The following is a 19,905-nucleotide window of genomic DNA, read 5'->3' as shown; positions in this document are numbered from 1 at the left end:
TGCTGATAGGAAGAGAGGAACACAAAAACAGATCTCAGGCAAAAGGTGCTGCTCCTAATGTTGTGCACATTCTAATTTCCACTCGGAATCATTGAATCTCTACAGTGCAGAAGGAGGCCATTTGACCCATCAAGCTTGCACCGACCACAATCCTGCCCCAGGCCCTTTGCTTGTAACCCCAAGTATTTACCCTCTAGTCCCCCTAACACTAAGGGACAGTTTAGCATGGCCAATCAACCTAACCCGCACATCATTGGGAGGAAACCCCCGTAGATACGAGGAGAACGTGCAAACTCCACACAGTGACCCAAGGCTGGAATTGAACCCGTATCCCTGGCGCTGTGAGGCAGTAGTGGTAACCACTGTTCCTGCGGATGCTGGAATCTGAAACCAAAAGAGAAAATGCTGGAAAATCTCAGCAGGTCTGGCAGCATCTGTAAGGATTTGACAAAGGGTCGTCTGGACTCAAAATGTCAGCTCTTTTCTCTTAGACCTGCTGACATTTTCCAGCATTTTCTCTTTTGGTGGTAACCACTGTGCCACCCTTGGGTCCTAACTATTCCAAATGCATTTCTCCATTGAGCTATTTTATATTGTTGTTCTGTTCACTGGGTGGGGGTGAAAAACAATATTACCAGAATTATCTCTTTGTCTTCTGTCCGTAGTGCTAGCCGATATTGGGTTGCAGATGAATGAAAGCCTTCAAGTAACCACCTCACCTGTCAGTCCAGTGTTGGCAGTTTATTCAAGTTGGAAGGACTTTGATCTATCCTGTTGCTCTTCAGGGCTTACGTGTACATACCTGCCAGTAGGGCGCTGGGTTGACTTCACATATCCCGAACCCCAATGTTACTGAGACTTACTGTCGAGGTGGAGGCAGTGGCGAAGTAGTACCTTCACCAGACTAGTAATCCAGAGACCCAGGGTAATGCTCTGGTGATCTGGGTGTGAATTCTGGTACGGCAGATGGCAGAATTTGAATTCAATAAAAACCTGGAATTAAAAGTCTAATGATGACCATGAAACTTGCCAAAATTATACCCCACTTGGTTCACTGATGTCCTTTAGGGAAGAAATCTGCTGTCCTTACCTGGCCTGGCCTACATATAACTTCAGATCCACAGCAACGTGGTTGACTCTTAAATGCCCTCTGAAATGGCCGAGCAAACCATTCGATTCAAGGGTATGCCAGGATGGGCAATTAATGCTGGCCCAGACACCCACAAGGAAATTTGGTATGTCCAATACAACTCTCACCAACTTTTACAGATGCACCATAGAAAGCATTCTTTCTGGTTGTATCACAGCTTGGTATGGGCTCCTGCTCTGCCCAAGACCGCAAGGAGCTACAAAAGGTCATGAATGTAGCCCAATCCATCACGCAAACTAGTCTCCCATCCATTGATACTGTCTACACTTCTAGCTGCCTCGGAAAAGCAGCCAGCATAATTAAGCACCCCATGCACCCTGGACACACTCTCTTCCACCTTGTTCCGTCGGAAAAAGGTACAAAAGTCTGTGGACACGTACCAACTGACACAAGAACAACCTCTTCCCTGTTGCCATCAGACTTTTGATTTTTCTCTTTCTTCCTAGTTATGACTGCAACACTACATTCTGCACTCTCTCCTTTCCTTCTCTATGTACGGTATGCTTTGTCTGTATAGCGCGCAAGAAACAATACATTTCACTGTATACTAATACATGTGACAATAATAAATCAAATCACATCCTGTGAATGAATTTCTAAAAATTGGGTCAAATTAGCTGGTTCAGCAGCGATCTGGGGAGTTCCTTGGGGTAAGATCTTAATTTTCATAGAATATTGTAAAACAGAAGACATCTGAGCTCTGAGGGTACATCTCTCTCCATTTGAAAATAAAAATCAGGTGAGATGCAAAACAAGATCAGAACAAAATACAGATCTTCTCCCACCCGTGTACCTGGTCATTTTTGAGTTTAAAGTTTATTGATTAGTGTCACAAGTAGGCTTACATTAACACTGCGATGAAGTTACTGTGAAAATCCCCTCGTCGCCACACTCCGGCGCCTGTTCGGGTACACCGAGGGAGAATTTAGCATGGCCAATGCACCTAACCAGCACGTCTTTCAGAGTGCGGGAGGAAACCAGAGCACCTAGAGGAAACCCATGCAGACACGGGGAGAACGTGCAGACTTCGCACAGACAGTGACTCAAAGCCAGGAATCGAAGCGGGTCCCTGGCGCTGTGAGGCAGCAGTGCTAACCACTGTGCCGCTATTGGGTTCTGATGGGTACTGGATTCCAATGAGCCTAGCTACACTGGATAAAAGTAATAAAAACGACAATTGAGTCCACAATTTCTTGGAGTACAGACTGAAACGGCACCAATAAACATAGTACAACATTTCTTATTAAAATTTACATTTGAACATTTATTTATAATATATACTGGACATAGAATTTTTCAGAAATCGGCTGCAGGGAGTTAGTGATTCCCAAGCCCTGCAGCAATGATCGTCATCAATCCTCTGGTCTAAGTCTTGTTAGACATTAGGGACAAGGAGTGCACTGCCAGCACACAAACTGATCAGCAACATAAGAAAACTCCCACAGGAAATTCAAACAGTATATCATTATAAACAATACCAAATAGCGGGGAGTGATTCTCAAAGGCCATGGTTTAATTGTAGGGTCTGGACAATGATTTTTTTTGAGAGTTTTACACTTTCCATTTGCATTGTTTGTTAATTTGTTTTTGGCTAACAATTTAACATTTCCAAATTTGGCACCTGGTTCCTCATGGTACGTGACCATCCAGTCACATTGCAGCTTTGACACAGAGTAAAGCTCCTTATGAACCATATGATCCAACAAATACGACTTTCATCCCACATCACCAAACAATCACCCCCCCCCCCCCACCACTAGTGTAGCAGTGTCCACTTTTATTCCATTTTAAAGTCTTTATTCCAGTGAAGAGACCAATTTAGCCTCCAGCAGTGCTAAATCATAGGCAACTTTGAGTCCTCAGTTCCAGACCGCAATGAATTGACAGAAGTTGCTCCAAACAGGTTTTCTTCAGGCGCCTTTAGCCAGCAGGAAAGAGACATTATTCTGGCACGAAGTGGGCTTGAATTCAAATCCAGGTCCCCGAGGCCAGTGTTTCAACCCACTTCCGGGCATCACCTGAATCTTTCGATTACATCACTGCCTTTTAAATCGTTTGCAAGTATTTATTATTCTATATATGTTTATATTTTGGCATAAATTACCCTTCAAAACCCTTCCCTCCCCCCCCACCCCCCCATCACCCCCAAGCTGATAACCCACCTTCCAAGAATGGCAGACATTAGCCAAATTGAAAAGACAGTGACCAACTAAGCCCCTTCAAAGCGAGTCACTGCCCCGCTCTCATTCCCAAGCTGTGCCTTGGGAGATTCATTTCTATAATACCCCAGTTAGCTTAGACACCCTCTCCCCACCCCACCCTCCCTTCGCCAGTGAGGAATGAGAGCCAGTGCCTTTTTGCAAATTCAAGCTCTTGATTGTAAACAATTGGCTGGCCCACATTGTCTGACAGACCCAGCCATGTGTGCATGTACGTACAGTTTAAACTTAGCAGTATTCCTAATCAGAAGAGTCAGTGTTTAAATGAAAGGAAACAGCCTGCACCGCTGTGGTGGAACGAACATATTCCGCATGATATTCCCTTTAACGACAGAATAACAAGTTCCATTTGTAGCTTCACATGTTTGGTTAATCCTTCACCCACCTTTTCCTAATCGGAAATTGCTTGGGGAATCAGGAGAGGGACTTTTTTTATCATCATGGTGTGTTTAATAAATAGTTGCCACTAATCACCCATTGAAGAGAGAGCAGAGATGAAGATATGAAAACATCCCCCTACCCTCCTCCCTCTGAGACTAGCCTTGATTAGGAAATTCATGGAAACAAGGATTAGTTGGTGATAGGACATTCTCCGAGGATAGCGGTCTACGTGTGAGCCACTTTTAAAAAGTTTCCATCTTTTAACTTCATGCTGCTACCATGCATTCTTGCATATTTTTTTTAACAGGAAAACATGTTACACCCAGCAACAGTCAACCTGACTGATGAATAAAACCTCCAGTCAGACAGAGAGATTCATGCCTTTGGCTGTTGGAGTGGCTTTTCATCTTTAAGCTGTCTAAATCAGGTGAAGTGATTACCACACATCCACTGACAGGTGAACTTGTTGCAAAAGGGATGCAGAGTAATGCAGTGTACAGATTCAAGCGTTTGTCAAATAGGTCAGTCCTTTCAATGGTTAACAATGCACCGTACCTGGTCCGGATCCAGAGACCCTTGCAGACCCAATATTGAGGCACTATAATAAACAGGGAGGAAAAGACGTGGCACTGTATTCAAATCCCCCTCTCCCATGTAGAAGAACCATATTCAAATCAATAATTGCCAATTAACATTACATCAAACAGAGAGGTCCAGGGATGGTGTGATTATCTAGAGGGTTTGGAAGGACCAATGCTCCAAATTGTTAAAACTATATGAACTCTTCCTTGAATGGGACAGGTATTTCATTGAAACAGAACTGGAGGGCACGACAAGATAACAAAATTCTCCAGAGAGACAGTCCCGAGCAGCAATGTTGAGCTGCTCTTTAGCAAATGTACACATCTCGGTTCCACTCCTCGATGTCGCTCTGTTTCCTGGACAGCACCTCGTCGCTGTTCTGTCGGTAACGGTCTCTGCCTTTCAGCCGGCTCCTCTGCTGTGTGTTGTTGGTGTCGTCCTCCTCCTCCTCCCAGGACTCCTGCCGCTGGACCTGTTGCCGGCTGATGCTGCACCAGCGGCTGCCGGTGCCGTGCGGCCCCTCGGGCATCTCCTGCTCCTCGTAAGGGTCCATCTCCATGCAGGAGTCCCCCGGCTCGGTGTAGGCGGAGTCCCGGCTGCCCTGCGTTTCCAGGTCGAAGGTGTCCTGGCGGGAGAGACCACGGGACATGGCCCTCGGGTGGTGGCTGTATTGGGGCGTGGAGGATGACAAGCGATGGTAGGACTGTTTGGCAGAGTCGTTCCGATAGTCATGCAAGCCTGTCCGTCCGGGTGCCGAACAGTCACTGGGCTGCTCTCCATGCACTAAGTAGGGACCCTAGTTAGTAACAGCAGCACACCATGCAGAGAGAGAGAATGGGGAGGGTGGAGAACAGGTATAGGTTAACAACAAACAACAAGCACAGTCTCTTACAGCAGATTAAACAAGAACACTCCCTCTCTTCCTGATCACTAGATCAGTATGAAGCTCAATAACATGTTAAAAAGCAGCGTTGTTTTGGCAACATCAACACAAACTCTTGACCGTTACAACTTTTAGGAATTAAGTTCCAATTAGACTCATCCAGAAATATCCCAAAAGCAAAATACTGCGGATGCTGGAATCTGAAACAAAAACAGAAAATGCTGGAAAAACCCAGCAGGTCTGACAGCCTCTGTGGAGACAGAATAGAGCCAACTGCTGGAATTCTACTGCCCAGCCAGCCAGGAGAATTGGAGCGGGCGAGGGGCGGAGAATGGGAAGGGCCGTTGACCTTGGGTGGGACTTTCCGGTTTCGGGTCGAGCGAGGCTGCAAAATCCCGCCTGATGTTTCGAGTCTGGATGATCCTTCATCGAATCATTGGCTCTGTTCTCTCTCCACAGAGGCTGTCAGACCTGCTGAGATGTGTTTGAAGAAAGCAATTTAAAGAGAAGGCACGTTCCCATTTCAGGCAGCCAGCCCCTGAACCAAATGATCGAGGACTGAAAGGGCCTTGGTTGGATCTGATTTCAGGCACTGTTTGCAGTTCTGGTTGCCATATCTTAAAAGTGGATCTGGAGGCATGAAAGAGGCTGCAGAGAGAATTTACCAGAAACACGTGGATATAGATATCAGATTGACAAACTAGAATTCTTCCCTCTCATAAAAGATGGCCGAGGGGTGACCGAAGATCGATAAGAGTGGATAAGAGAGAACGTTTCTTCTCGTGAGGAAGAACACAACTGGAGGCCGCCAGTATAGTCACCAAGAAACCCAATAAGGAATTCAGATGGACCTTTTTTCCCCAGGGTGTGGTAAAAATGTGGCCCAATCACCAAAACCCTGTATTTACCCCGCTAATTCCTCCAACCTATACAGCTTGCAACTCCAAGGGACAATTTAGCATGGCCAAACCATCTAACCTGCATATCTTTGGACACTAAAGAGCAATTAATCATGGCCAATCCACCTAACCTACAAATCTTTGGACCATGGAAGGAAACCAGAGCACCTGGAGGAAACCCACGCAGACAGGGGGAGAACATGCAAACTCTGTACAGTCACCCAAGGCCGGAGTTGAACCTGGGTCCCTGGCGCTGCGAGGCAGCAGTGATAACCACTGTGCCACTGTACCACTCTGGAATAGAGGGTTACAATGATAGATTTAGTGATGAAAGTTGATGAAGTGAAGCATAAACACCTGCTTGGACCAGTTTGGCTGAATGGCTTGTTTGTGTGGTTATATATCCAATGTAACGAGGGTTGGTTTAGCTCAGTTGGCTGGACGGCTGGTTCGTGATGCAGAGCGACGACCAACAGCGAAGGTTCAATTCCCCTACTGGCTGAGGTTATTCATGAACCTTCCCCACAACCTTCCCAACCTTGCCCCTCGCCTGAGGTGTGGTGATCCTCAGGTTAAATCACCACCAGTCAGCTCTCCCCCTCAAATGGTCATCTGGGATTGTGGCAACTTTACCCTTACCAATGTAATTGCACCATCTTTGAAGAAGAAGGAGGGACAGCAATTTTTCTTGGGGACTGGCACAAAATGGATGATGCCAGATGGGCTGAATATCATATGCAGCGTCTGATATTTAATTCCATTGCCTGCACCACAACTGCAGCATTGATGATAATGCCCTAGCAGCGGCCAGCTGACCAGGAAGTGTATCCCAGACCTTGTGAGGTGGAACAGCTAGCCTCTCAAGTGTGTTGATGAAGGTAGGGCAGTTGATGTCATATACATGGATTTTAGTAAGGCGTTTGATAAGGTCCTCCATGGTCGGCTTATGATGAAAGTGAGGAGGTGTGGGATAGAGGGAAAGTTGGCCGATTGGATAGGTAACTGGCTATCTGATCGAAGACAGAGGGTGGTGGTGGATGGAAAATTTTCGGATTGGAGGCAGGTTGCTAGCGGAGTGCCGCAGGGATCAGTGCTTGGTCCTCTGCTCTTTGTGATTTTTATTAATGACTTAGAGGAGGGGGCTGAAGGGTGGATCAGTAAATTTGCTGATGACACCAAGATTGGTGGAGTAGTGGATGAGGTGGAGGGCTGTTGCAGGCTGCAAAGAGACATAGATAGGATGCAAAGCTGGGCTGAAAAATGGCAAATGGAGTTTAACCCTGATAAATGTGAGGTGATTCATTTTGGTAGGACTAATTTAAATGTGGATTACAGGGTCAAAGGTAGGGTTCTGAAGACTGTGGAGGAACAGAGAGATCTTAGGGTCCATATCCACAGATCTCTAAAGGTTGCCACTCAAGTGGATAGAGCTGTGAAGACAGCCTATAGTGTGTTAGCTTTTATTAACAGGGGGTTGGAGTTTAAGAGCCGTGGGGTTATGCTGCAACTGTACAGGACCTTGGTGAGACCACATTTGGAATATTGTGTGCAGTTCTGGTCACCTCACTATAAGAAGGATGTGGAAGCGCTGGAAAGAGTGCAGAGGAGATTTACCAGGATGCTGTCTGGTTTGGAGGGTAGGTCTTATGAGGAAAGGTTGAGGGAGCTAGGGCTGTTCTCTCTGGAGCGGAGGAGGCTGAGGGGAGACTTAATAGAGGTTTATAAAATGATGAAGGGGATAGATAGAGTGAACGTTCAAAGACTATTTCCTCAGGTGGATGGAGCTACTACAAGGGGGCATAACTATAGGGTTCATGGTGGGAGATATAGGAAGGATATCAGAGGTAGGTTCTTTATGCAGAGAGTGGTTGGGGTGTGGAATGGACTGCCTGCAGTGATAGTGGAGTCAGACACTTTAGGAACATTTAAGCGGTTATTGGATAGGCACATGGAGCACACCAGGATGATAGGGAGTGGGATAGCTTGATCTTGGTTTCAGATAAAGCTCGGCACAACATCATGAGCCGAAGGGCCTGTTCTGTGCTGTACTGTTCTATCTATCTCTCCATCTGAGCCAGTGTTATTCGGATACTGACTGCAACGTTGGTTGAAATTTGTTTTAACCTTTAAACTGGAGACGTTGCCCCTGCAAGAGCCAACCCAAGACCTTTTTTTGGTACCTCTCAATACTTTAATTCTAAACAGTCAAGCCAATTTAAATTAAGTCCAATCATGGACCCCACATGAGGGACAAACCAAATCCGTGCTGACAAGACAAGACATTGCATCCCATCATGTGCTCCATCAAACAAGTTCCAAGCTGACAGGGTGAGGCATTTCCCCCGCCGCCCGGGCTTGATCTAACGTTTCACCTTAGACAAAAAGCCAAGGTGGTTTTGAAAAATTGCATCAGGTAATATTTCGGTTCTACCTCATTGGCTACCCTGATCCTTTACTCTGCTCTTGCCTTGGCAAATCAAAATCGCAGGCATCAGCACACCCCCAATGCAATGGGAATAGCCTCAACCCCTGCCTGTTCATGCTTACACCCCTGCCAGCCAAGACCCACCACTTGAAACATGCTACAAAATAAAGCGAGTGTTCGAATCATCAACATTATTGTTCACGTTACGGTATCACCAGCCAAGAAACCTCACCGCAGCAGGTTTTATCGGCTATAAATGTGTCCTGGACATAATCAGAAGCAGGTGATTGTGAATCACGAGCCTGTTCTACACTTTGGTTAATCTTTTAATGCAGTGAAGCCAATAAAAGAAAGATCAGGTGGATTGTAAATCAGGCGGCTGATGCACCATCACTCGCTTTACGCTGAGGCCCAAGAGGAATATACATCAATTTGCATCCATTACTTTCAACTTTCTGAGCACAGCCATCCCTTAAATGGGGTTAAAAGAAAAAGAGAGTCCCACAGATACTAAAAACTGGAAACAAAAAAAGAATCAGAAAATGCTTTGCATTCACAGGAGCTCTTGGTCAGTTAAGGACAAGTTGGACCCATTGGCAATTGTGACAACTGAAGTGTTAAGCCATCACTCCCCTTCAGCCTCCACAATGGTTGGGGTTTTTTTTGCTTGTTAACAAGGAGTAACAAAGGTTTTCCAGGTGCGCTGTGAGGCATCTATCTCTTTTGGCAATGGGCTCCCTCAGACTGAATAGTTTGTTCTTGTCCTCCACCTTTCTAGCTATGAGGAGAGGTTGGAAGGCGAGGGTTTCTTTCCTCAGAATCAAGGAGGCTAAGGGGGTGACCTAACTGAGTTGTACGACTGAGTCTAAACAGGGTAGACATGAAAGACTTCTGTTGCACTCGCAGAGATATCAATTATTGGGGGCATGGGTTTAAGGTGATTGATAGAATGATTAGAGGGGACATGAGGAAAAACTCTTTCACCCAGAGAGTGGTGAGTGTCTGGAATTCACTGCCTATGTTGATGATTGAGGCTGAAACTCATGTAAAAGGCATCTGCAGCTGAAGTGCTGGAACCTGCAAGGCTACAGACCAGGGGCTGGAGTTATAACGAGCTGTTAATTTATTTTTCTCATTTCGGCAGCACAGACGCAATGGACCGAATGGTCTCTTTCTGCATCATAACTTTGCTATGGTTCTTGTTCTCTACTGAACACACACAGCGCCGGCTAGACATCAACAGAGAATGAATTCCAGTGGGCTGTGAAAGCAGAGTTACACACTCACTCCCATCATATCCAAAGATGTGCAGGTTAGGTTGACTGGCCATGCTAAATTGACCCCTGGTATCAGGGGGATTAGCAGGGTAAATGTGTGGAGTTTCAGGAATAGGGCCTGGATGGGATTGTGGCTGGTACAGACTCGATGGGCTGAATGGCCTCCTTCTGTACTGTAGTAAAGTTTATTTATTATTCACAAGTGGGCTTACATTCACACTGCAATGAAGTTACTGTGACACTCCGGCGCCTGCTTGGTACACTGAGGGAGAATTTAGCATGGCCAATTCACCTAACCTGCACATCTGGACTGTGGGAGGTAACCAGAGCACCCGGGGGAAACCCACGCAGACACGGGGAGAATGTGCAAACTCCATACAGACAGTGACTCAAGCCGGGAATCAAACCTGGGTTCCTGGCGCTGTGAGGCAGCAGTGCTAACCACTGTGCTACCCTAAAAATCCATTTACCAGGAGTGGGGTTTGAACCCATGCGGACATATGTCCATTGGATCTTAAGTCCTACGCCTTAACCACTCGGTCATCCTGTAGGGATTCTATTCTATATTCCCAACATCGGAGTCAGGTTAAAATGGTCTCCTTTTGCATTCATTTAAGTTTAAGTTTATTTATTAGTGTCACAAAAAGGCTTACATTAACACCGCAGTGAAGTTACTGTGAAAATCCCCTCGTCGCCACACTCCGGCGCCTGTTCGGGTACACTGAGGGAGAATTTAGCATGGTCAGTGCACCTAACCAGCACGTCTTTTGAACCCCGCCCCCCCCCCCCACTTTTGGTCTTATTTTTGTCCCAGCTAAACTAATTGGAACTTAAGAACACACACAGGCAACATAGCAGTGAGCCACAGAACAAATACTCAAAAACTGACTGTTAATATTGTAAACTTTTGTAAAGAATTGACTGCGACACAGTCGTAAATGCAGGGAAAAGGGCTGCGGGCAGCTTGTATTTACCTCTGTGTGGAGTGTGTATGTGTATCCCTCTGACATGCCCAGTTTTACCTTAACCAGTTGCCTCTGCTACCACATCAACAAGGCTGGTTGGAGTTAAGTTTTGTTCGTACATATGTACATGCTCTTTTTTTTACTGTCATTGCTATTTTTGAGGTTACTGGTCTCAATTCTGTGAGCAGGAAGTTTAATTTCCTTTGGTAGCGCGCCAGTGTATGAGATACTGTAAAACTCATTCACATGGCATCGTAATGTAGCCATTAAGGAGTCTAAAACAGGTCTGTTTTTATTCTTTTATAGGATTTGGACATCACCAGCTAGGACAGCATTTATTGCCCATCCTCAGTTGCCCTTGAGAAGGTGGTGGTGAGCTGCTTTCTTGAACCTGCTGCAGTCCCCTGTGATGTAGGTACAACATTTAATGATTTCCACTCCATCTGACGAAGGAGCAGTGCTCCGAAAGCTAATGGTACTTGCTACCAAAAAAACCTGTTGGATTTTAACCTGGTGTTGTTAAAACTCTTACTATGTAGGTACAACCCATAGTGCTGTTAGGGAGGAAGTTCCAGGATTTTGATCCAGAGTGCATTAAGCAGCTCACTACTCGAGTTACAAAGTTAGCAGGGACTGGCCTCTACAGGAAAAATTGAAGGGATGCATAAAACCAGGATCCGATGAGTAACCCAGCCTTTCATTGCTTTTACAGCAATTCCCGATAACTTCAATCGCTTTCTCCTCACAAAAAGAAATTGGAATTATTGAAATTTGAATTAAGCAACATAAACAACACAGTAAAGTGGCAATTTGACAGCTTAAAAATGAATGATTGGATGAAGCAATTAACATTGATAAAGGATAAGTGTAGGCAAGTTTAGGTACATGAGAGTGAAAGGGATAGAATACTATGTTGATGGGGCTATGGACATGAACATACAAATAGGAGTAGGCCACTCAGCCCCTCTCGCCTGCTCCGCCACTAAATAAGATCACGGCTGATCTGATTGTAACCCCCAACTCCACATTCCTGCCTACCCCTGATAACCTTTCACCCCCTTGGGTTAGGTGAATGGGAGGGGGGAGGAAGCTCGCGTGGAGCATAAACTTCAGCATAGCCCAGCAGGGCTGAATGGCTCCTTTCTGTGCTGTGTGTTCGAAGCCTAGGATGTGGACGGAGCAACGTGCGGCACGGTGGCACAGTGGTTAGCACTGCTGCTTCACAGCGCCAGGGACCCGGGTTCAATTCCCGGCCTCAGGTCACTGTCTGTGTGGAGTCTGCACGTTCTCCCTGTGTTTGCGTGGGTTTCTTCCGGGTGCTCCGGAATAGCGGATAGGCCATGCTAAATTTAGCATGGCGGATAGGCCATGCTAAATTGCCCCTTAGTGTCAGGAGGACTAGCTAGGGTAAATGCATGGGCTTAATGGGATAAGGCCTGGGTGGGATTGTGGTTGGTGCAGACTCGATGGGCTGAATGGCCTCCTTCTGCACTGTTGGACTCTATGGAATGTGCATGTCAGAGAAGTAGGCAATGTGATTGTGAATTCTTGTGGGGTTTCTTCTCTAACCTAATCCAATGTTGTCCCCAAACATTGTTTCTCTGTGCAACTCAGCTCAGCACCTTGCCTGGGAAGCAATGCCTAGGGAAATTCAAAGGTGCTGGCTTTACAAATTCCATGTAAAGAATCTATAGTCAGCTCAGCCCCTAAATGTGATCAGTGTAAATGTGTGAAATCAAAAACTGTTCTCAGCATAAAACAGCACAGCAGCTATCAATTTAGCTATGGGGTGTCCTGCACCCAATATATGCAGGTGTTGGCCCATTGCCAAACTGGTAGGGTCTCAGTTTGAGGGCATCTGCAGGTGTTAACCAGCTTGAATATATAAATTATTAACCTCTGTTAAAGTACCCCTTTCAAAAATTAATTCAATTGTTTTAGTTATAAGGGATAGACTGGGGCTTTTTTCTCTGGCGCGTGGGAGGCTTAGAGGTGACCTTATAGAGGTCGATAAAATAATGAGGGGCATAGATCAGCTAGATAGTCAACATCTTTTCCCAAAGGTAGGGGAGTTTAAAACCAGAGGACATAGGTTTAAGGTGAGAGGGGAGAGACACAAAAGGGTCCAGAGGGGCAATTTTTTCACTCAGAGTGTGGTCAGTGTCTGGAACAAGCTACCAGAGGCAGTAGTAGAGGCAGGTACAATTTTGTCTTTTAAAAAGTGTTTCGACAGTTGCATGGGTAAGATGGGTATAGAGGAATATGGGTCAAATGGGGCAATTGGGACTAGCTAAGGGGTTAAAAAAGGGGCGGCATGGACAAGTTGGGCCGAAGGGCCTGGTTCCATGCTGTAAACCTCGATGACTCGATGAAGCAGAAATTGTTCACCCTGTCAACAATACAATCGTAAAAATGTAGTTTTTCTTTTAAAAGAGCAGCTTCCTGTGAAGCCAGTTGGATAAGGAGAGAGACAGGAGTCACGGACAACTCCACGCAGTGCCCACCCCCTGCAGATTTCCACCCAGCCTGCACCAACCTCTGTCCCCAACCACCACCCCGCAAAACCTCACCAAGTGCCTGCTTCAAACTTTCCCCATGCCACCCAGCCCAAGACCCACTCTTGGTAAGGAAGACAACTCAAAATCGATTACCCCCTCTCCCTCAGGTGAACCGCCTGTGGAGATTTGGCCAGCAGAAGGCAGCCCACTCTAACTATTCAGGTTGAGATCCCCAAGTAAATATTTACTCCTGTTCAATCTGCCTGAGCCCAATCTCATCTCCAGGCCCACTGTTACCTGTGTGTTTTACTCTCAGGAAAGCAGCAACTTCTGGTAAAGGTGCTATTATTTTTCTTACTGAACAAAGCCTGTGGGTCTTGTTGCTGTGCTGCAGGCAAATCCTAAGTGCTTGTAATCTTACAAAGTGGATTTGCACAGACACCAAACCTAACCCACATTTTCGTACAGAAGGTATGTAAAATATCCACACAAAATCAGTCCTTAAACTACTGTCCTTAATCTGTGCCTTTGATGGTTGACCCAGAATAGATGGTGCTATCACCAAACAGGGAGGGCTAGTTGATCACCCAACCTCTCTTGGGCACCTCCTGCTGGCCGACTCTGTCTAGGCCACCTGCTCTTATTCACACACAACTCCGGGAGAAAGTGATGGGTGGACAATCAAAGCAGAAAAGTGCTGGAACAACAGATAATTACAGATTAAAATTACACCTAAAATGTTATTGTGCTGCGGATTGAACCAGGTATAAGTAGACTTGGAAAAGATCAGCCTCTGGTGAAAAGGATTTCATTGCAATTTTCAATCTTATTTTTGTTTCCAGTGTTTTGTTTCTTTTTGTTTTCAGTGTATTTTGTTTCGTTCCTGAGGCCGTGACTCACCCTGGGGAAGGTCTAAAGCTAAACTCACACAACTCGCAGCCAAGTCCAGAATTACTCTTGGCTGAGTCATCACTCGTGAAACTATCCCGCCCGTCCGGTTACCTATCGCTTGTTTGGTGACTCATTATGGCTGCCATTGGTCTGTGGACAGTATATTTTGCAAACACGATAGCTCCAAATGCCCGTGAACACTATTTCAAATCGTCGTGACTTTGTTAAAGTAGCACACACACACACACACACACACTACACAGAAACTTGCACATCTACAGTGTACTGTGTACATAGGGCACAACCTCAGGCTAAAGGGACGATCCTTTAAAACAGAGATAAGGAGGAATCTCCTTAAGACAGAGATAGATAGGTTCTTGATTGATAAGGGGATCAGGGATTATGGGGAAAAGGCAGGAGAATGGGGATGAGAAAAATACCAGCCATGATTGAATGGCGGAGCAGACTCGATGGGCCGAGTGGCCTAATTCTGCTCCTATGTCTTCTGGTCTTACTGTGTTTGGTGAAGCGTGTTCAAATGACTCACAGACTGCTGCAAATATCACAATGGTTATTCATCTAAAATTGATATAAAGTGTGTCAAAGGAGCCCTACTCTATTCTTTGATTTGCCAGCCTCTCAACACCTGAACTCCTTTACTCTCATTTTTTTTTGGAACCATTGCCATCCAATTTACTTTGCTCCAAGGGTTTGTGTACATCAAAGTCGGGATATTGAAGTTAAACATTGAGGTTTAACCCAGTCCCAATCCATAGGGTTAACATTGCTACAGTAAGCAAGTATCTGCACACACTGTATACACAAAGCAAGCCCAGAACTGAAATGGATAAGATACGAGGCATAGCATCGGTCCCCGGAAAAGATACGTATCATTTAATTTCTAGAACTCCAGCAATTTTCAGAAATTAAAATGTGTACCCTCCATTCACGCTCATCCCCCAGAATGCAACAAAGGTCAGAGAGGCCTTTGAGGCTCAACTGTGAGAGATTGTAATGAGTACAAAACATAATTCCAATTTTGTCACAGTCCCTCTACCATGTATTTACACTGGAGTTAACATAGGCAGAGCTCCCAAATCGGCTGTTAAAATGGTAAAGGCTTCAAGAGGTTGAATGGGAGTGTCTGCACTCCACAAATCAACTTTGCCCAAGTTTTAAGTGTACTAAGGAGGTCTCAACACTACCTGGGTTTGACTGGAATTCCTCCGGGTTTTACATAGCCTCTCTCTCTGGCCTCAGGGAGGCACATGACTTCTGAGTTATACTGCACTCCTAGTAAAGCCGCAAAGTAGACATTACTTCTTAGTAACAATAAAATTAAAAGTGTAAATACATCTGTAATGTTCTTTTGCCTTTGGAAGAGCTTCTAACTTAGTTTGACAATGATGTGGTTTGAGGGAACTGAAGACTTAGCTAATGGATTGATGTTGGCTCAGTTTGGTGCGGCTACGTACAAGTCAGGGTTGGCTCACTTTGTTTGTAACACAGACACCTTTTCCCCTCAAACACTTGGAGCTGTGCAGTCTGTGCAGTCTAGCGCTAACTACTAGCCGGGAATGTGCCTGAAGTCGAAATGCTGGCTCATCATTCGCATGCTGGCTCACAGGACACAAAATAGAACGACAGAGAGGAAAAAACACCAACAGTGCACCACTGACAAGTGGGATCGCCTGTTACTGAAGAAAGAATGTGTTCCTCTCTTAACCGGCACCACTTTTCTTTCTCAAGTGTCACATCTTTCTTGACCAAAAAAAAATGCATGGTTAGTGGGACATCAACATGCAGCTGCACTCTAGGAAGGGGGTCACAAACGGAGACAGGAGTTGGGAAGACGCTTTTAAAGTAACACCACCAATGTGCTCTCTCTCCTTTCCGTATGCTTCAGGGCTAGACTGCATCTTCTGCTTCCATCTGCTGTTTTGTCGCCTCTTTGTTCTCATCACCGCTTGAGCCCCAGAAGTCAAGGTTACGCCTGAGAGAAGTGAGGACCTGTACCTGTAAGTTGGACACTGGCGCTGGGCTGGCAGCTAAGGCGGCCGTTGCCATGGTGCGGTTCAGAAGAGGGTTGGGGGGATTGCAGCTGGCTGGGTGGGTGGCCTTCCAATAGGCTTCAAGGTACTCGGCTAGATGCTCGCAAGCGTCTTCCAACTGATTCTCGTCTAGAATGATATCAAACAGTTCCTGCGAAGGGAGAAAAGGTTAGCACAAATTTGAAAGTCTTTTTCAGCCCCTTTTCTCCCTAGCCTCCCATTATTTCTGCATTTGTTGAAATCAGTGTGACAACATTTCCCAAGGCCTTGATAGTCATCAGCTAGATGGATAAGGGTGGCAGGTACACGGAAGCAACATTCACACATTATCCCAACATGGATATATATCAGCCATTCCTTCATTGCTGTTGTGTCGATATCCTGGAACTCCTTCCCGAACAGTACCATGTGCGTCTGCCCCACACAGAGGATGGCAGTTCAAGATGGTGTACTTACTACCACCTTCCCAATGGTAACTAGGGATGCAACCTATAGGGATGCCAGTAATAGATGCCAGCTTGTCATCAACACCCAAGCTATAAATGGCTTTTACAAAATGGTGATGCGGAAGTTTCAATATTTCCCAAGTTACTTGCTGTTGAACCAAGCATACAGACTAGGAACAGCCCCAGTTTGCTTGGTTTGTTCGGAGTAGTTGATCTCTGAAGGTGTCACACTGGTTTCAGCACCCCAGGGACATGGGAGGGGAAACAAAATGGTTATAAGTCCCAGCTTCTCTTCACCATCAGGTGGCCGGCCCACTGGTAGCAAACTGGGCATTAAGCGAGATCTCATGAGCACTGATTATTTTTGATCTTTAAGCGTTAGCAGGACTGCTGTATGGCCATGCTCTCAGAGTGACTGCTCCAACTTAACCCAATGTTCACCATCAGCACAGGGAACCCACAAGGGCGGCACTGTGGCAACCACTGCTGCCTCACAGCGCCAGAGACCCGGGTCCAATTCCTGCCTTGGGTCACTGTCTGTGTGGAGTCTGCATTTTCTCCCTGTGTCTGCCTGTGTTTCCTCCGGGTGCTCTGGTTTCCTCCTACAGTCTGAAAGATGTGCTGGTTAGGTGCGTTGGCCATGCTAAATTCTCCCTCAGTGTACCCAAACAGGCGCCGGAGTGTGGCAACTAGGGGCTTTTCACAGTAACTGCATTGCAATAACTTGTGACACTAATATATAAAGTTTATTTATTTATTAGTCACAAGTAAGGCTTACATTAACACTGCAATGAAGTTACTGTGAAAATCTCCACACTCCGGCACCTGTTCGGGTCAATGTACCTAACCAGCACGTTTTTCAGATTGTGGGAGGAAACCCACGCAGACACGGGAAGAACATGCAAACTCCACACAGACAGCAACCTAAGCTGGGAATCGAACCTGGGTCCCTGGCGCTGTGAGGCAGCAGTGCTGACCACTCTGCCACCGTGCCGCCCACGCCCAAGCAAAAAGCGATTAGGAAAGACTCAGCTGAACTGAGTGGCTGAACAGGCTCAAGGGGCTGAATGGCCTCTGGCCATTTCTAAGTTCCAACTAAATGTTGGAAGGTGGAGCTTAAAATGTGGCCCCTACCTCCAGCACTCACACTGGCTGACTAAGGGATATGCGGTGGAAGACTGTGATTTGCATGCCCCCTTCCAACGCATTTCACTCTGAAAGCTTTGCCTGCCTGAAAGCAGAGTGGGCAAGAGGAGAAGCAGCAAAGAGCATCCTTGGACATGTTCCCAGTGTTATCTGTTAGTAGTATGTTAATTATATTGTTAAGACATACAGACGAAGGGCATTCTTTAATTAACTACTTAGAGGACTTATAAAGAGAGCCTGTCTGCCCCTGTCCGCCGCAGCTATGTTCGTAGCCCTTGGGGAGGGAGCACGCAGTGTCTATTGGCATGCTTGAGGACTTCCATTGCCAGTGGACTCCATGGGGGGGCTGGAGGTGCTTCATGAGCCCCCAAAATGACATTTTCGTTCCACTATGTAACGTTCCTTTACAATTCTCTTGGTGTTCCAGTGCCCTTTGAGAGGCTGTCAATATGGGTTAATTGGCTTTTTAAAAAATGCTCAGTTTGTTAAATTGGTACTCAAAAAGAATATGAAGGTTGTTTGTGCATAGGTGACCCCTGGAGAGGGAGCACCCAGTGCCCACTGGGAGGTGATGGACTAGTGGTATTATCGCTCGACTATTAATCCAGAAACTCAGCTAATGTTCTGGGGACCCAGTTTCGAATCCCGCCACAGTAGATGGGTGGAATTCGATTTCAATTTAAAAAATCTGGAATTAATAATCTGCTGAGGACCATGAAACCATTGTCGATTGTTGGAAAAACCCATCTGGTTCACGAATGCCCTTTAGGGAAGGAAATCTGCCGTCCTTACCTGGTGTGGCCTACATGTGACTCCAGGGCCACAGCATTGTGGCTGACTCTTAAATGCCCTCTGGACAAGGGCAACTAGGGGTGGGCAATAAATGCTGACCAGCCAGTGATGCCCATGTCCCATGAATGAATAAAAGAAAACACGCGAGCCTTCAATGACCAGTGGGCATTGTGGGGACTGGAGTTTCATTAGCTCTGGGAATAACATTTTCATTTAATTAGACAAGTTTCTTTTGGAGTTCTTTATCCATTAGTGTCCCTTTAAATGGCGATCTCTTTAATGTGTTAAGTTGCCCATTTGTTTATTGTTGGATTCAAGAGCATATAAAGAGAAACTGATTCTGCAGACAACATTTTAATTTAATGATATAAGTTTTCTTTAAAGTTTTATCTCGAGTTGCAGGGCCCTTTTAAGGGGCGATCAATTTGTTCAATTGGTTTATTTAATAATTAGTCCATTTTATCGGTGTCCTCAAAAGGGAAATTGCTGGGACGTTGGTTCAGTTGGTCGGAGGCAGACATCGGCAATGTTCTATCACTGAAGGGACTAACAAGAAAATGATTCATCCCTGCTTCATCCTTCACTAACTGGCTCGGAATCTGCCTGCCCTGGATTCAGTGGAAACTGAGTAGGATCTGACTGAGAAACCGAGCTCTAAATCCCTCCCCAAGTTGGAAAGTCCCACTGTGGAGAAGGAAACTGCTGAATGCCGATTTATTTTGGTCAAACAAGCACATTCACTGCGCTGCCTGGCATATTCTAGTAACCTTTGTCCTTTGGGGAAAGGTAGAATAGCACAGAATAGAATAGAGTCCCGACAGTGTAGAAGAGGCCATTCGGCCCATTGAGTCCGAACAACTCCCTGACAGTGTATCTTCCCCAGGTCCTTTCCCCCGCCCGATCTGGTAACCCCACACAGTTACCATGGCTAATCCATCTAACCTACACATCTTGGGACACTAAGGGGCAAGTTAGCATGGCCAACCCATCTTTGGAGTGTGGGAGGAAATCGGAGCACCTGGAGGAAATCAATGCAGACACGGGGAGAATGTGCAAACTCCACACAGACAGTGACCCAAGGCTGGAACTGAACACGGGTCCCTGGCGCTGTGAGGCAGCAGTGCCAACCACTGTGTCACCCCTGATGATGCAACTCTGCTGCTAAATAAGCAGAGGAGGCAATGAGTGGGGATTTCTGGCCGTTCCCACCAGCGGGATCTTCTGCTCCTGCCGCCAGCAACTTCCCACCCCCACCATGCCTTCCCTGGCAGTAGGGGGTGTGAACAACGGGAAACCCCAC

The 19,905-nt window shown here is 46.2% G+C and overlaps 1 protein-coding gene and 1 non-coding gene across 4 annotated transcripts in view; both read right to left on the bottom strand.

Annotated features, from left to right (window-relative positions):
- Window positions 1–2,401: 2,401 nt before the first annotated feature.
- cacnb1 (calcium channel, voltage-dependent, beta 1 subunit) overlaps window positions 2,402–19,905 on the bottom strand; it is a 121,424-nt gene continuing 103,920 nt past the window's right edge. For 2 of the 3 annotated variants that reach the window (XM_078224140.1, XM_078224139.1), the window contains exons 12-13: window positions 16,187–16,372; window positions 2,402–4,997 (exon numbers count right to left, since the gene is read on the bottom strand). In XM_078224140.1, the coding sequence (XP_078080266.1) occupies window positions 4,557–4,997; window positions 16,187–16,372 (627 nt within the window). In that variant the 3' untranslated portion in view covers window positions 2,402–4,556. Of the gene's footprint in view, window positions 16,373–19,905 lie in introns of all 3 variants that reach the window. The other variant, XM_078224141.1, reaches the window with a different exon arrangement.
- trnal-uaa (transfer RNA leucine (anticodon UAA)) lies at window positions 10,283–10,366 on the bottom strand. The gene has a single exon. It is a non-coding gene; the product is annotated as a tRNA-Leu (tRNA).

Source organism: Mustelus asterias, chromosome 11, assembly GCF_964213995.1.
Source record: "Mustelus asterias chromosome 11, sMusAst1.hap1.1, whole genome shotgun sequence".
Lineage (NCBI taxonomy): Eukaryota > Metazoa > Chordata > Chondrichthyes > Carcharhiniformes > Triakidae > Mustelus > Mustelus asterias.
Note: the sequence above shows the minus strand (reverse complement) of the source record. Positions and strands in the feature narration are given on the sequence as shown.